General features: G+C 40.4%; 1 protein-coding gene across 2 annotated transcripts in view; it reads left to right on the top strand.

The window, feature by feature from the left end:
• LOC307046545 (transmembrane protein 65-like) overlaps positions 1-16,986 on the top strand; it is a 50,089-nt gene that overhangs the window by 12,043 nt on the left and 21,060 nt on the right. For both annotated transcript variants that reach the window (XR_013810147.1, XM_079692939.1), the window contains exons 3-5: positions 10,700-10,744; positions 14,070-14,137; positions 15,254-15,308. Coding sequence is in view for 1 of the 2 variants with exons in the window: in XM_079692939.1 (XP_079549065.1) it covers positions 10,700-10,744; positions 14,070-14,137; positions 15,254-15,308 (168 nt within the window). In the remaining variant the exon portion in view is untranslated. The remainder of the gene's footprint in view (positions 1-10,699; positions 10,745-14,069; positions 14,138-15,253; positions 15,309-16,986) is intronic.

A 16,986-nucleotide genomic window follows, 5' to 3' on the forward strand; every position in this document is an offset into this window, starting at 1 on the left:
AACAACAGAGCTGCATCCATTAACACATAATCATTCTCTGCACGCCAAGGATACTTTCACTGAGTGTTTTTTCATTGGAAACTTAGTTTGAACTGCAATGTGTGCTGAACCCAAGTGCTACCTGCTATTGGTGATGACTGAAAGAAAAAAAAAAGCAGATTGATGTTGATCATGATAGGGGATTTTTTCCCCATATAGCATTTTACCACAACTGACTGTTTCTAAACCTGTTCAAATGTTACAAGTGTCAGTTTACAATGACAACAGTGACAGATCAATTTTGTTAGTCTTTTCTTTGAAATTGTTTCCCCTGGGATTGGATGGGGGGATAGGCAAAAGTAGGCTTCCAAATACAGTTCATTTTGCTGGCCTAAATGACAACTGTCAGAGATAAACTTTATTATCTATAACTAGCGAGCTAATTTAGCTTACTTAGCTTCCTAATTTGGATACAAATGCTGCCCCTGACATGTTTCAAAACAAGAGCTCAGTCAGGGGTCTTAATTGTGTATGATAACTTAACATGAAATCAAGTTTATGATAATGAAACACTCCTTGCCCTTTGAAAGTAACCCTTAGTTAGCCTACTGTAGGAAGAAGCAAGTTAGCCAGGCATGCTAATGTAGCTTTTGAGAGCAGCTGACCTGTAATCCATTACTTGTGCAAATGTTTTACTAATAACACTTACATTAAGAATCACTATATTTAAAACTTGTGATTTGTTGTTATACATAAAAAGCCTCATTTTCAAATGAGTCTTTGTAAGAGGGAAATGTGCCATATTGAGCCAAGTATGTGAGATTGTCTTCTAGTTGGCAATCTGGTTTATGATTCATTTAAACTAAAAGAGAGAAAGAAAGTCACTGCATATGGCTCTTCTTATTTGTGACAGATGGATCAAGTCATGAACCAAATTACACAGGCACCACAGAAGCCTGGTAATAATATTATGCACAGCAGGTTGTGTTTGATATTCAAGGTGGGGCTTGTTTTTGTGAGTCTGTCCTTTCGATCACAAGGTTATGAACTTGACAGTTTAAGGGACAGAGATGGATCGGTTTCTGTTCGGAGTTTGCAGGGGAAAATATGATAACACACTTTCTCTGCCATTTCTGATGCTATTATGGTCTCCTCACTGTCCTCTCATCTCTCCTACTCTTATCCCTTTCACACTTCTGTGAGGTGTACTGTAACACACTATATATCACACCTCCTTGTTTTCTCCTTGGTTTGTCCCTCAGAGGCTTCTGTAACTGACCTTGCTACACAGTCACCATGGCTGCCACTGCAGTCCCTCAAGACCTCAGTCAGCACTTATTGGAGATGATCAGTTTAACATTTCCCTCAAGGGTTGTATTTACTGCTTTGAAATACTTCCAAGTTTAACTTCGATAAATACTAGGCTGCCTATTTCACTAGCTTGTCCGTGGACCAGCCTGTTGGAAGTATATACAGTATATTGAATCTGCATCATAGAAAATAATTTTCTTTTTAGCAGCTTGCTTTGTTATATCTGCCTGACGTGTTAGTTGAATACTTACTCTCCTTTTAGCTCACCAACAACTACAAAAACAAAATTCCACTATGCTAACAAGCTAGCAAACTGCTGCTTTTTGTTACTGGGGATGCACTGTACAGCTTTTCACAAAAGAAAACTGCTACCGTCTGTGACTGGAGCCAAAATTCACATTTTGAAAACAGAAAGTGTTGACCTAGGTCCCTTGCTTATGCAACAAGAACAGTAAAACAGCACCAGCAGTGAAAAATAGAGCATGGTAAACAGCACTCGCATGGCTGAAACCACCTGGAATAGTCAGCGCATAACAATTGTACATTTGTGTAGAACCTGGTTAAAGATGCAGGTTTGTGCCAATTTCTCATTGTTGCAAATTCCCTGCATTTGCTATGTACAATAACAGCCATCCATTAAAAACACAAAGTCGTCCCACACTAAGAAGGAGCATAAAAGAGAAACTGGAATATGGTTTATACACAGCTAAACTAAGGTTCTAAGTAGCATTAGAAACACCTGTGCAGTACCGTTGAAGAGTATGGGCTTTGATTCTAGTAATCTGATCAATGACTAATTGACAGCCAGGACGCCAGGTGCATGTAATTAACTGCAATTAACTTGAGTGAAAACAGGTTTTGGTAGAATGAGGGCTGATGCAGGATTTGGATCCACTTGCATCATAACTGTGGTGAGCACTTTATGTTATATAAGTGGAATCTGTGGTCCTGTATCCCCATCTTTATGGGGGAAAATGTAATACAGGAAATACTATGATAGTGTTCTTACTAGCACATTTTATTATTGGTATAAGCACTTCATGTTAAATGCATGGCTTCCAAGTACCTTTATCTCTGTTGTTAACTCTCTTCAGTGTGCGGCTCTCTAAGTTATTTTAGGCAGTCACTTGATCAATTAAAAATATATCTCTTTTTATCATATGCTATTCTTTGCTTCGTCCTTCATTACTGGCTGGGTGCCAACTTCAAGACGGAGAGGAAGCAAGGCTATTCTCTTATTTTCCCTGCTGTCGCTTGTGGTTTGTCTGGGGGGTATTTTCAAGGAGTTGTGGTTGTTTTTGTCTGTTTCTGTGTTTTGTCTCAGGCCCTCCACAGCTTCGCTAATTGGCACTCAGGGAATGCACTGGTGTATATATTTGTCTACCTGCCATCTAGAGTTTGCTGAACCCACAGGGGGAAAAAGATACTTTGCTGAAATGTAAGGATTCTGTTTTTGTGTGGTCATGCACCAGTGCTTTTGAATTCCCTCTCACAAGGGTACACTGACTACTTATTATTTTCTCCTCAGCAGACAGACTATATTAAGTTGTGAGGTGACTTTTAAAAGTCCTCCTGTAGACATGTAAAAGGGACTAGAACAAGATAGACTTTCTTTCAAGTGTGCATTTATATGCAAATCTACAGCTTTAAGGTGGACTCATTCTGCCTGAACTACGTTAGACTAAATAGATGGAGAAATATATAATTGAGTATTGATTGCTTTCCATTTGGTTGTAAACTTTTTTTGTGCAAATAATTTCTCCAACAAATATCAATTCAACCTAAAATGTACAAAACCTTATGCTATAAAAAGTTTTTTCCCCAAAATGTTTCTCTTATTTTTTGTTTATTAATGACTGTCCCTGCCACTGACCCCCGTTCTGCGTGCTGTGAAATTTGCTCTTTCCTGCCTCATAAATCACCGGAGAATATCAAGGTGCAGTGCGGGTGATGAATGGATGTAGCCTTCTATTGTTTCTGTTCTACTGATCTCACAGACACACACGGATACAGTATATGCATGCTTGGTCACACATATCAGAACAATAGGCTTGCACACAAAATGAAGACAATAATACAATGATGATATAAATCCGTACAGATAAACACACACACACACACACACACACACACACACTCACTCACTCTGCAGTCTGTGTTGCATCAAACCACACTCTGATGCACTCTGTGTGAGAAAGTGAACTAAAAATCTATAAAGTCCTTCGGTGACAACAATTATGTTTCTTAGTACAGCCCACTCTCACACACACAAACTGCATTGTACTGCAATAAAAAATGCCCTTGCAAAGGTTATTTGTTCTACCTCTGTAACACAAACACCTGAATTGGCAGAAAAACGTATATATACTCTTATCATTTTCATTCACTATACAGACACACAAGCATGTATTGGTCATTAATACGTTTTGCAGAGAAAGAGCTTGGCTTTTCTCATGTTTATCTCTAAATCTAAAACTCTGTTGTTCACACATTTCATGCCGCGCTGGCACCAAAAGTGTGGACTGATCCAATTGTCTCGGCAAAACAAAGACAGGGAAGCGTGACTTTTTCACATCCTTAAACAATCACAGCAAACAAGAAGTTGAGTGCTAATGGTTGCCTCTTCGAACAGACACTTTTAGAGCAGCAAGCAGCAAGTAAATCCAAAATGCTAAGGCTAAAGCCAGCACAGCAGTATATTATAATTATTTATGAAGATGAGTTGGAGGTCTGGCTGTCTGTGTAGGCCATACAGTTTCACATCAATAGGAGATTAAACAGGCTGCCAGACAAAGCACATTATCATTCAGATGCTGAAGTGAATTTTGAGATGACATGAATATCACAGTTTTTAAAAATGCTGTGGCAGTATGGCTCGATTGCTTTGCCGGTCACAAAATGTACTACCCAACTGTTTGACTGTGTGAAATGCGCTACAAACATTCACACCCTGCTTGGGTTGATTTGCAATAGACGTGATGATCCCCTGACTTTTCATCTAGCACCATCATCAAGTCAAATATCTTTGTTAATTGAGGTTCTTTAGATAAGCCCAGAGTGTAACTGCACATATACCGTATTTTCCGGACTATAAGTCGCTCCTGAGTATAAGTCGCATCAGCCAATAAATGCGTCGTGAAGAGGAAAAAAACGTATATAGGTCGCACCGGACTATAAGTCGTATTTATTCAGATATTTATTTTCAAATCCAAGCCAATAACAGACATTTACGGTAAACTGGAAAGGGAAGTTATTAACTACACAGGTCCGGTATGTTAACGCAACACATACCTTCTACCTGGAGGCTGGCTCTGCGAGTCGGGCTAGGGTGGCATGCTTCTACCCCTTGACGCGCTCCGACGGAGGACTGCTGGGACAGACGGGGCATCTCGGACGCACCCACTGAGCATTCGGCCGCTGGGCTGGTAGGGGTGGACCCTGCGCCGCACCGGACACAAGACGGCGGGCTAACAACAGACGGCTAACAAGCTAACAAGACGGCTAACAACAGATGGCTAACAAGCAGCTAACCCGGAAGAACCGTCCGCTCTCTTCTTCGTTTTTTTCAGTGGTACAGGAGCAGCATATAGTTGTCACAAGCCGAGAGCGCACTCTCACGGCTGTAGACAGTTCTTGTCAAAAAGTATGAATTCGCATTTATTCAGACATTTATTTCACACTTAACAATTTAACACAAACGGTTATTCAGTTAATTTAACACAGAACAGGCTGAATGTCCGGTATGTTACCGGTAATTTAACACAAACAGTTATTCAGTTAATTTAACACAGAACAGGCTGAATGTCCGGTATGTTAACGTAACATATGTACAGTTATTCAGCTACACAATAGCATAAGGAACATCGCTGGGAGGCTGAAAAAAAGAGGCTAAATTAACACGACGAGCCAAGTCTCGGTAAGCAAGTTAACGAAGCTCCCGATCTCATTCCACTTCACTGAATCCATTGAATTCTTCATTCTCGGTGTCGCTGCGGAACAACTCCGCCAACTCCGGAGGAAGACGAAGCACTGTCTCCTCTTCTGCGGGGCTGTCGTCAGACGCAGCATTATTTCCCGTTATCCCAGCCTTTCTGAATCCGGACAGTATGGTTTCGGTTGTCACAGAAGTCCATGCTTTGTCGATCCATCCAAGGACTTGCTGGAAAGTTGCATGGCGCATCCTTCCCGTTGCCGTGAAGCTGTGCTCTCCATCCACCATCCACTCCTCCCACAGGCGACGCAAGACAGCCTTGAAGCTCCGGTTCACGGAGATGTCGAGTGGCTGGAGTACTTTTGTTAAGCCTCCAGGGATGATGACAGGTATGGAGTTGCAAGCTTTTATTTTATCTTTGAACAGTTGCGTTATGTGCGCTCGCATACTGTCCATCACAAGCAGGGCTTTGCGTGTTTTAAAGAAGCCGTCGGGACGCTTAGTGTAGCACTTTGTAAGCCAAACATTCATCATTTCTGTATCCATCCATCCTTTCTCATTCACGGCCACGGCAATTGTGGGGGGGAAGTCGTCTTTTGGCATGGTTTTGCGCTTGAAAATGACCATCGGTGGTAATTTCGATCCGTCTCCACAACATGCAAGCACCACGGTGAAGTGTGATTTCTCATGACCAGTTGTCACTATATTCACACTTTTCTGCCCTTTCTCTGCGACACTTCGGCCCATGGGGATGTCAAACGTGAGGGGGACTTCATCCATGTTTATAATGTGATCCGGTGACACGTTGTGTTCAGTCACCTGCTTTGCAACAAACTCACGGAAACTGTCGATCTTGGCCTGAAAATCTGCTGGCAGTTTCTGACATACAGTTGTCCGTGCTCTGATAGAGAGCCGGTTCCGTTGCATGAAACGGTAACACCAGGACGGCCCGGCTCTGAAGTCGTTTATATTCATGTCTTTGGCAACTGCCAGGGCGTGGAGACGTACATGCACCGTTGACATGCCTCTCCCGGCAGCACGTTGCTCTAAAACCCATCTATATAGTCGTTCCTCCAGCTCTGGCCATCTCGCCCTCAGCCCGCGATTCGCTTTTTTTGTTTTTTTCATGGCGGCAAGAGCAACCTCTGCTTTTCTCCAGTCTCTCACAAGTTTCTCGTTGACTCCAAACTTTCTCTCTGCTGCTCTATTGCCGTTTTCGGATGCATATTTCACAACCTGCAGTTTGTAATCTGCAGCATACGATTTTCTTTTTGGAGGCATTTCGATTTTGTTCAGTCTTTCTTTTCTTTTAATGTTAATGTTATTTTTTTCGGTGGTACAGGGGCAGCATATAGTTGTCACAAGCCTAGAGCGCCCTCTGGTGGCTGTAGACGGTTCATGTCAGTCAGCATGAATTGACATTTAAAACATATATACGTCGCTCCTGACTATAAGTCGCAGGACCAGCCAAACTAGGAAAAAAAGTGCGACTTATAGTCCGGAAAATACGGTACTTTCATTTGCTATTTACATTTTCTCTGTTTTCTTTTTAAATTGTGCAATAAAACATACAAAACATCTAAATAGTTTAAGTTTCTCACTCCAAACTAAATGCTAAAAATGCTGGGAAGGCCAAGATTTGTGGGACGTGCATATGAGAATTATTGTATCTGATTTGGCCTTCAACAGTTGAGATCTGTGCCCAAATCACAAGATGTGCTGTGCAGGTATTTCTGCAGTATGAGGGTCCAAGATAAGAGAGGCTTCAAGACGAATGAAACATGGCTGCTTTGGTATTTAATCATGCTCGTGGTTAGCTACTTACCAAAGGAAATAAATGTTTTCAGCACTCCCGTCAGTTGTAATTGAATTCTCTTGACACATACTCTCTGGGGAGTTGAGATAGCATGCAATCAATACTTTATACCACTGCAGTTCTGGGCCAATAGTCTGCCAGGTCAGCTCTGCAGCTCTAATACATATCTGGATGAAGCCCAGTGGATTGGGAGGGGAAGATCTTCAGAGATTTTGTATCTCATTAATGGGATTTCTCATGTGAGTGATGATGGGACGGTGACTCGGCTGTCATTTCATTCTTTTTAAGTAATTGGAAAATATAGCAGGAACTTGCTTCTGATTTGGAGCGCAAGGCTGTATTGCATACTCCTTTCTTTCTTAAAATTGGACGGATAGAAAAATGTTGGCCATTCAATGTATGGCCATCAGCCCTCTGGGAAATAGTTTGGTGAGACAAAACTTTGTGAAGAAAATTATCAACTGGGCATTTTATCTTCGCCCAAATGTTATCCATCAATGAGGAAGAAGGATCTTTCAGAAACTGGAAAATCTGTCTTGGCCCAGACAACAGATGTTTCTTCTTTTCAAGAATAATGTTTTGAAAAGTCAGTTTAAAGATCCTTACACACATAAGGATGATAGATGTCGATAGATGTCTAGCCGTCGATGAGCGTCCTGTTGCCCTACTCAGATTTGTGTGTCCCGCCCCGTCGTGTCTTTTCGGCCGTGCCGACACTTTCCGCCGGCTGTCGGTAAAAGGCCGTCGGCTAAAGATATCACTGATTGGCTGTTCAGCTTACCGAATCAGTGCATGAGAAGCGAAACGGAAGTGAGGGACCCAAACACACTATTAAGAAGCCAAATCTGAGATTTCAATTGAACTCCAGCTCTCGACACAGGTTCGGGAAAGCTCCATGAGCTTCTCGTTTTAGAGTGAAAATGGAACGCACAGGCTATTTGTTGTTTGTTTATATCACGCAGTCTGTTCTTCTTCTCTCGGTTATCACGCAGTCTGTTCTTCTTCTCTCGGTGTATCACGCAGTCTGTCTTCCGGTTGTTGCCTCTTTTGAATGACGAATACACACTACCGCCGCCTGCTGGTAAGGAGAGTTATTGCCACTCACGCATGTGCAGTTTGTACGTGCTACTTGGCCGGCGGCTGAAGTCTTTGCGGTGTGTTCCAGTGCGATTGTTGGCCAAGACGCAGGAGACGTGAGGCGACACAACAATCGGGTCCGTCGGGACGTGTTCTTTGGTGTCAGTTTGGTGTGTAGGCCCCTTTAGGTGACAAATCTTTCATGAATTAGTCTAGGTTAACGTTCATGTCTATTATACTGTACTATCGTCCCTCAAAGCTGTTAGCACATCAACCAGGTAACTGACCTTCCAGTGTTGTGGTTGATACGGCTAGATCTTGCATGAAAAAAAGAGTGGAAAGCTGAGTATAACATATTTTTCTTTCTCTGAGTAACGGCCCGTCCACACGGAAGCGTGCGTTGCTTCAACGGAGACGCTTCCCATTCTCTTTGAATGGGGTGACGTCATGCTTTGCCGAACTGCATTATGGTTCCGTCGCGTCGCTTTGCCTCTGTTGCTCGCTTCGAAAGTTGAGAAAAGTTCAATTTTTCAAGCGTCGTCAAATCATATGCCAGTACAAGCTCTAGCCAATCAAACCGAGTGCTTGTGTGTCCAGGGCGGGAGATTAATGTGATTGGTTGTTTTTCGCACGCCAGACACGTACAAGCTCTAGCCAATCAAACCGAGTGCTTGTGTGTCCAGGGCGGGAGATTAATGTGATTGGTTGTTTTTCGCACGCCAGACACACCCACCGGCAAGCTTCAAGGCACGCTGCCGTGTGGACCATGGATGTATAATAAGAACTGGATACAGCGTGGGAGGCGGGGTCTCGTTCTTTCCTATGAGATCTGCTCATTGGCACATGAAGTCAAAATGGCCCAACTTTTGAGAGAGCAAAACGTCACAGATTACCCGCCATGCCTGGCTGCCAGAGCAGAAGAACCCGTATGTGCGCTCACAGAGCATGCGCCCCTTAAGCCCCGTCCCCTGAGCTCCCAATCTCTGCCTCACTAGAATGAATGGAGAGAGAAAATAAATCTAGATTCGGCTTTTAGTGCATTTTACAACTTTAAGGACCGAATGATTCTAATAAGGGCTATAAAATAGTTAATTTATAGTTTATTTAGTTACAAAACAATTATCCACTGATTTACAGACGTCTCTTTCCCCATGTTAGTCAATGGGAAAAAGTAGTTTTGGGCCAGGTGACGTCACGGACTGATACGGCAGTTGCAGTACCGCCGTTTGGACACAACGAATGTTGGGCAGAGTCAGGTGCACTTCCTGGGGGCTTGGTGTGGATTTACCGTAACAAAGTCTAATTATCAATTTGAAATTATTGAATGCGGATGAGGTTTTTAGTTATTTTTATTTAAAACATTTAGGCAATTCACTGTTTATGAACTTATCAAAGTTTCAAATGCTTGTATGGAAAATTGCATGGCTTCCCAGTACCTTTGAAATTTTCAAGTCTCATTTAAAGTCTTACAGCAATTGTTGTTATGTAACAGCATCAGCTGATCAGCTGAGGTTTCAGTGAGATAAGTGAGGATTTGATGCATCAGCTTACAGAAGGGCACAGGGGGAATCATTGAAAGTCTTTATTTAAAAGCTAGAACCACCCATGAATGACGTTTTAATGGAGAGAAATGTGTTTCGGCACAGCCATCAATCTTCCTGTGTTAGGATATTCATCTCTGTTGCTTTCTTCCTCTCTTGTAGTTTGATAGATTATGTTATTGTACCTTAGAGAATTTAGCAAAAGCTGTCAAATGACACAAAGCCTTTACACTTCTCTAAGGGAATTAGAAAGATAATATTTCATAAGGCAGTGCAGAAGCAGGAGTTAATGACAGTTTGTGTGCGAAAATAATAAGGATGATGAACATATACTAGTGTTAGTGTGGGTGCTTCAGTGAATGTGTGAGCTTTATTTTAAGGGCACTCGCTGAGGTGAAGAATTGTCCGTTGTTGTGTCAGCAACATGAGACGGGGGTTGAACTGAAGGCTGTGGCCTGACGCTCGTAATGCGACACTGGGTCATGAAAGGAAAGGAGGAAGTGAGGTGGGGTGGGGACAGCGGACAGGAGGGAGGCAGATGTTTTGTTTCTTTCTTTGTATTTTGTGATGTTACAGCCTAAACTTTATATATTAAAAGATGGATAATTCGTTTTTAATGTTTTAGTTTTAATGCCTACTCTAGGAAATGACCAGCTATTTAAAATGACCTTATAAATACTTAGAGTAAGTTCTTGGTGCGCGCGCACACACACACACACACACACACACACACACACACACACACACACACACACACACACACACACACTATAATCAGTGTGCCAGCAGGGTACCTCTGAGTCCTGACTGGCAGCAGAATCATCATTCTTCACGTCGCCTTTCTCCTTCTCCATCTCTCACTCAGGGGAGGGGGCAAACAGGGACTTGCTCCTCTTCCTCGCTTCCTTTCATCTCCTCTAACACATTGCTTGCTCAAATGTTCTCCTCTATCTCCCCTTTGCCTTTTCCCCTTCATGTTGACGCAGGCCACAGGCGATGCAGAAGCTTTGTAATACATTTCTCCTTCTCTTTCTTCTTTTTCAGGTCAGATTGAAGTTTCAGCACCTACTTCAGGAGAGCTCAGATATAGTAAGCATTCTCATTACATTGTAATATTGCCCTATGCTTTAAAAGGAATTGCATGTATGTGGTTATGTGTATTTAATTATTTTCTGTATTTAGAGTGGTTAAAGGAGTACTTAAAAATATATTCTCCTTAAACCTGCATGGCCGCCTGTTTCGACATTGCTCATTTAACGGTCTATGAAGCAGGAAGATTAATGAAGATCATTCTTAATGAACGTTAATGAGCCGGGTGTTGTGGTTTCAATGTTGATACTTTCTTTCCATGTCCTCTCCAAAGGACAGGGAATACATGCTGCAGGTGGCTTTGTGGGTTTTACGTTTTCCATGTGCAGATATGGCATTAGATATTGCACCTGATGTTGCAAACACATGGGTACCCAAGGATATATATTAAAGCTGATTCTACTGTACAGTTCAAATCGTCTTATGACTTTATGACACAAAGCACACAATATTAAGCTATTACATCATGCTGGACACTGTGCTTGAGTCCTTTACAGTTCCCACAACAGTTAGAAGAGTACAACACAAACACACATACACACACTCAAAAGCTGTTAAATAGAAAAAGAAAACAAACAGTCCAGATATCAAGACTAAGACTGTGTCTCCTCACTGTAAACAGACTCCTTGTACTCCAGCTGCTGTACAGTAGCAGGCACTGTCTGAACAGTTAATGACCCTTTATATCGTATATTTATTGATTAATGTTTATGGTTTGTAAGATCCAACTGTTCCTTCCACTGAAGCTGTTCCTGTGGTTAGTAAATACTATAATTTACAAGGCAAAAACCGGAAGAATTGCATGATCTATTACAAATTGTTATAACATTTAAAGTTACCGGTAGTTTAAATAAACAGAATTAGCTCAGTGCAGAGTGAGGGGGAAAAGGACAGGCCCTAAAGAAGATCACTAAATGTAACAACATTTGCAGCACTCTGTATTTGGTGTGAGATGTTATTTAGTTTAGATCAATAGAATGTGTTAGCAGATAAATTCCCAGTTAATATTGAAGGTGACAGACTCACACCTGCGCACACTCAGCTAAAAATAGGCATACTTCACTCTGCGCTGCTCAAGTAGTGGCATGCCCTCAGATCTCTCTCCTCCTGCTTCCAGCTGCTTGGTATGGTTCATATCAACTTGTGATCATTGATTTGATCCTGTCCAAAAGCAAAGACTTTCACTATGAGTAGAAACCGAGACATTGTGTGATAGATCTCTCATCTAAAGCTCAGTGTTTTCTGCACAGCCGAATGAAAAAAAGATGTACTCGGCTGTTGCCGTAGCAACAGCGTCAAACACAACAGTCGGGATTTTCCTCAAGACAGCAGCGTTTTTGTGTTGTGTATATCAATGCCTTGCTTATCTCCTACTGGGAGTTTCACGTGACGATGACTTCTGTGGAAAAAGTGTACTTACTGATAAGACACATCTACTCAACTTTTGAGTCATAAAACTCCGACCTAAAAGTCATGAAGTAAGCTTAAAAACTAATAAATGATCAAATCCTTGGTAAAGCTTCATCTCTTTGCAGACTTAACTGAGTAAATGAGACTGCAATTTGGAGCTGAGGTTTGCCAAAGAAAATCTCAACAGTGGTATCGTTTGTTCCAGCAAATCCAAAAAGATGATGATTTTGTGTGTTTTTTAATATTTAAAAAACAAAAGCTGATTATTGTAATCATACCCGTTTTAGTATGCCACTTGCATCGGAAGCTGCTTATAAACTCTCCACAGGTCTGAATGTTTCTTGGCGTTAATTAAGATAAGAGTAGGTTGGTTTAGACGCACTGCGATCATAGGGAAAGCACAGAGGGCAGTCCTACCATTCCTCTGCACAGAATACAACAGAACAAAAGGTTAATAGCACATGATTACCGTGTGGCCTGATGGCAGTAACTAGGGTAAAGATCAGGCGTGATAAAACCTAACCCTAACCCACTTAAAAATTGAGGAACAGCTTCATAGTCATTTCATTCCTGGAGTGTTCACAAAAAGTACATTTATGGGAACTACTATAGCCAGAGGATTCTATTTTTAATTTCCGCTCTTGGGGAGATAAGGAGTTCTCCTTGGGAAATATAATGTGGATATCTTAGTTATCCCTGAGGTTAAAAAAAAGCTATGCGGTCCGTTTTAAGTTCGAATAGGCCTTTTACGTCATTGGCAAAAGCTGTGATAGATGACTAAAACATAGTCATGTAACCTGTCGGAACTGGAGTGCAAAAGATGATGCTTTGTATGAAAGCGTTCTGCAGAGCTAGAATAATAGAATGCCTCCTTCACTTCACTCTTGAGCGTCTAGTTGTTTTTCTTCAGAGAAGCGTAACGTCTCACCGCTAAGAGATGGAGTGCTCTTCAACATTCAACCAAAGCTGCCCCTGGTGTAGTATTACAGTCAAGTCTGCGTTTAGGAAGTGACTGTGTAGGTGTTTGTATGTAGTCACACTTCAAGATTGGAAATTCTTCTTTTCAATTCAGGCAGAGCTGCAGTAAAACAAGAGCTTGATTAAATACATTAGTGGCATTCAGGAGCTATTATTCTTTAAAGCAGCCTTTTCTGCAGAACACTAGCTTTAACTTTGCTCATTTAAAACCATAATAAGCTAGACCTTTCTCAGGATGTGACATTTGAAATTCACTTTCATCGCAGCAAAATGATATTCCACTGTAGCTTGTCTAAACATGTTACACACACACACACACACACACACACACTCGCTTTACACATAAATACATTACAAATACATTACTCTGTGTAAAATATATACATTTTGATAGCTTCTTGGAGGAAATGGAGCTGCTTTATATTCATAACACTACTCACACAAAAGGTCAAGGTTGAATCTCATTCCTTTTTGGATTTTCAAAGATGATACCCATTGGTGCTTTTCCAAATGTGAGGTGGAAAAATATTCAAATGGTCTTGACTGTGCTATAGAAAGTAAAGGGTTATAACCCACATTATAACACATTATGGTACTTTAAAAATATCTATGGGGTTAAATGAATCATTTTATGTCACATATTCTATAAAGTTTAGGGAATAAACTAACAATCTTCACACTTGGATTACACTGTGGATGTTACAAAAAAGCTACAAACGACCTGGTATAACAACATATTAAAACTCTCGTGAATAAATGACTAGATTAGACTATAATTTTCTTTTCAATAGGGACGGGTTTTGGGTCTTGTGAAATAATGTTGTTGTATCTCAGAGGTCTGCTTTGAAATGCTCAATTATGTCTAATGGGTTATTGCATATTAATGAAGACCTTAACACAACTGATGGTGATGTATTGTTTGTTTGTTATTTCACAGTTCTGCTCCACAACGCTATCCCTTTCGTTGGATTTGGATTCCTGGATAACTGCATTATGATCGTAGCTGTAAGTGTGTCCGCTTCATGGAGTTCACTGCGAATACACATTAACTCGGTGTGGAGAGATGGATTTCCACTGAATCTGCGCTTGAATAATATATTGCATGTATTTATGATACTGTAGGAAGCTTTGAAGGAAGCATCAAGGCAAAAAGGAGAAATCTCTTTATTTTATGCTAATGTATTTATAGCTCAGTATATTTCCTGTCATGTTTGGCACTCTGTCTCTCATCTTCAGTCCTTCCATTTCTCATTTCATCTGAAACAATTTTAAGCAGTGTGTCTGCCACAAGCATACCCACGTCTTATTAAGTCTTTGTGAAGTTGTTTAAATAATGAAATCTAACCACAGTGGAACAATGTGATCCTGCTCAGGAAATGAAAATATAATATTCTTCAGCTTCCTTTTAATGTGTGCTTTCACAGCCGGGTTATTTTCTAACCCAGAGATGTTCAATTATTTTAGAGGCATCTACAGGGAAAGGAACAGACCAACTGAGATATATATACAAGGGAAAAAACAATAAAGAATATCCTACATTTACAGTAATGACATGGAATAACTTTGCCAAAAAGATAAAGAAAGATTGTGTTGGCACCAAATATTTATCTGCCTGTACTTTTTTAAATCCGTACTTTTTTGATAAACTACTGTACCCTAGATCTTTGGTTGATTTAAGTTTTGTATTATCCACTAAAACCATGAAACTGAGGGACTGACATTTTAGAAAATATCTTTAAAAGCTTTGTAGTCCAGAATAACCTTTTGTTATGACTCACAGGAGACACCAAGTCAGCCTCCGTTAAATAATTCATTGATGTATTCCTCTCTGAATGTCATGGAGAAAGAACATACAAATACAATATACTCCATGCTATAACTCATACGTAAGCTTCCACTGATTGTTTGTATTATAACATGGCAAAAATAAATTGAACATTTTAAAATCATACAAATAATAATAATAATAACTTTATTTATATAGCACCTTTCATACAGGGGATTGCACTTCAAAGTGCTTTACATCATTAAGAAATACGACATAAAATCAGTGAATGAATGAACAATGAAACAATGAAATGAACCATAACGAGTGTGTTTGTGTTTGTTTGTTCCTCCCAGGGAACACATATTGATTTATCCATCGGAGTGATCCTCGGCATTTCAACTATGGCAGGTAAGGGAATCTCAGGACCTTTATCTAGCTATGTTTTGTTAAGGAAAATGTATATTTGTAATACCAGAGAGAGTCCATTAGGCTGTTAAAAGAGGAAGCGAGATGTTTTTGTTGGATGGTTTTCATTTTTGTTTGACAAAGAGGCAGTGTTTTATCCACAATGTTGTACTTGTATCGATTCTGTAGATTTTAGAAATGTACAGATTTTTATTTAGTTTGATGTCCTTGAGTCAGGAAATGGTTTCATAATATAAATCTGACAAAAGAGAAATGTCCATGATGTTGCTGCAAACCAAACTGTTTCTCTTTCCAAACACAGCTATTAATAAGGAAGTTACATTTCTGTTATGACAGATTTTAACATGATTTCCTTACTTCCAAACTTATGATCTAATTGCTCACTTAATAGCCACTTCTGGGAGGAGAAGAATCTTGAAATAAATGTATATTTGAGTTCAGACATACGTTTTCTCGGCACAGACTTCAAGTTGTAATCTTCATCTACTTACAAATTAGAGTGCTGGTATGCAAAATCATATTGGACTCCCAACTCTTTAAAACAGAAATAGAAGAAGGCATTTTCAATTTCAGTGCCGGCAGAATACCCATTCTCATAATGAGGCTTTAATGATAAAGTCACAATTGAAACCTTGCTGTGACACTTATTCAAAAAGCTAACATTAGAGAAATAAATAGGAATGAGAGAGACGCTGCCCAAGATAATGATTATTTCATGACTATAACAAGACAAGCAGAATGTGTTAATATCCACTTTAAGTTTGCTTTGGAATGTTATCCCATGTTCCCATTCAGCGTATGTGACAGACACTCTGTGGTTACCTCACATTACACTGCATGTGAATGTGGACGGGAGCTTTAAATAGAGGAGCACAGTGAAGCTAGTGAAGCAAAGTAAAAACAACCATTATAAATAATTGCTTAGTATTTCTACCCTTCTGCATATCCTATACCCGTAATCAACACCATCTCTCAGTAAGCATCAGAATGAATGATGGGACTAGTTTTGGGGACACACTCTTTTATTTGTCCCTGCTCCAGCTCAGTCTCTTTACTGTGTTGTTGTCTATGGTGTATAGAAGTTTAAAGGGAGCTGACATTCCCACTTCTGAGTCTTGTCTTTTCTCTTCTGACTCTTTGTTGCTGCTTGTCTGCTTTTGTTTTACCTCAAGCTTTCAAAGACCAAATGTCCTCAGCATACTGAAAGCTGAAACATGTAGGAGAGCCAAAGCTGCTGCTGTAACAGAGGAGGTAAAGGCCTGAAGCTTTTTTTATTCTACTCACAAGGAACTGCAAAGATGTGAAAATAAAAACAGAGTAAAGCAAAAAGCAATGGAACATTAAGGGATATAACGTAGAGAGGAGGTCTTTTTATGCTCTCTTTGCGATGCTTATTGTGTGGAACAACTATAACAGGTAATGGATGATTGGATTACGATTAAGCCAAAAGAGCAGCTTCAGGCTTGGTAAGATTTATAGATGAAAGGGTTACAAACTCAGCCAGAGCATGTAATACTCGTTTTTTATGAGGCTTCTAGTTTTTTGACAGGCAGACCTTGTTATCTCAGTGGTATAAAGAGATTTGTCAGTGAGCCCCAGCTGCAGAAATACCCCCAAATATTAGTGATTTGTGAACAATGTAGGAAACCACCACTCTGCC

The sequence above is a fragment of the Notothenia rossii genome (assembly GCF_949606895.1).
Source record: "Notothenia rossii genome assembly, chromosome: 7".
Classification (NCBI taxonomy): domain Eukaryota; kingdom Metazoa; phylum Chordata; class Actinopteri; order Perciformes; family Nototheniidae; genus Notothenia; species Notothenia rossii.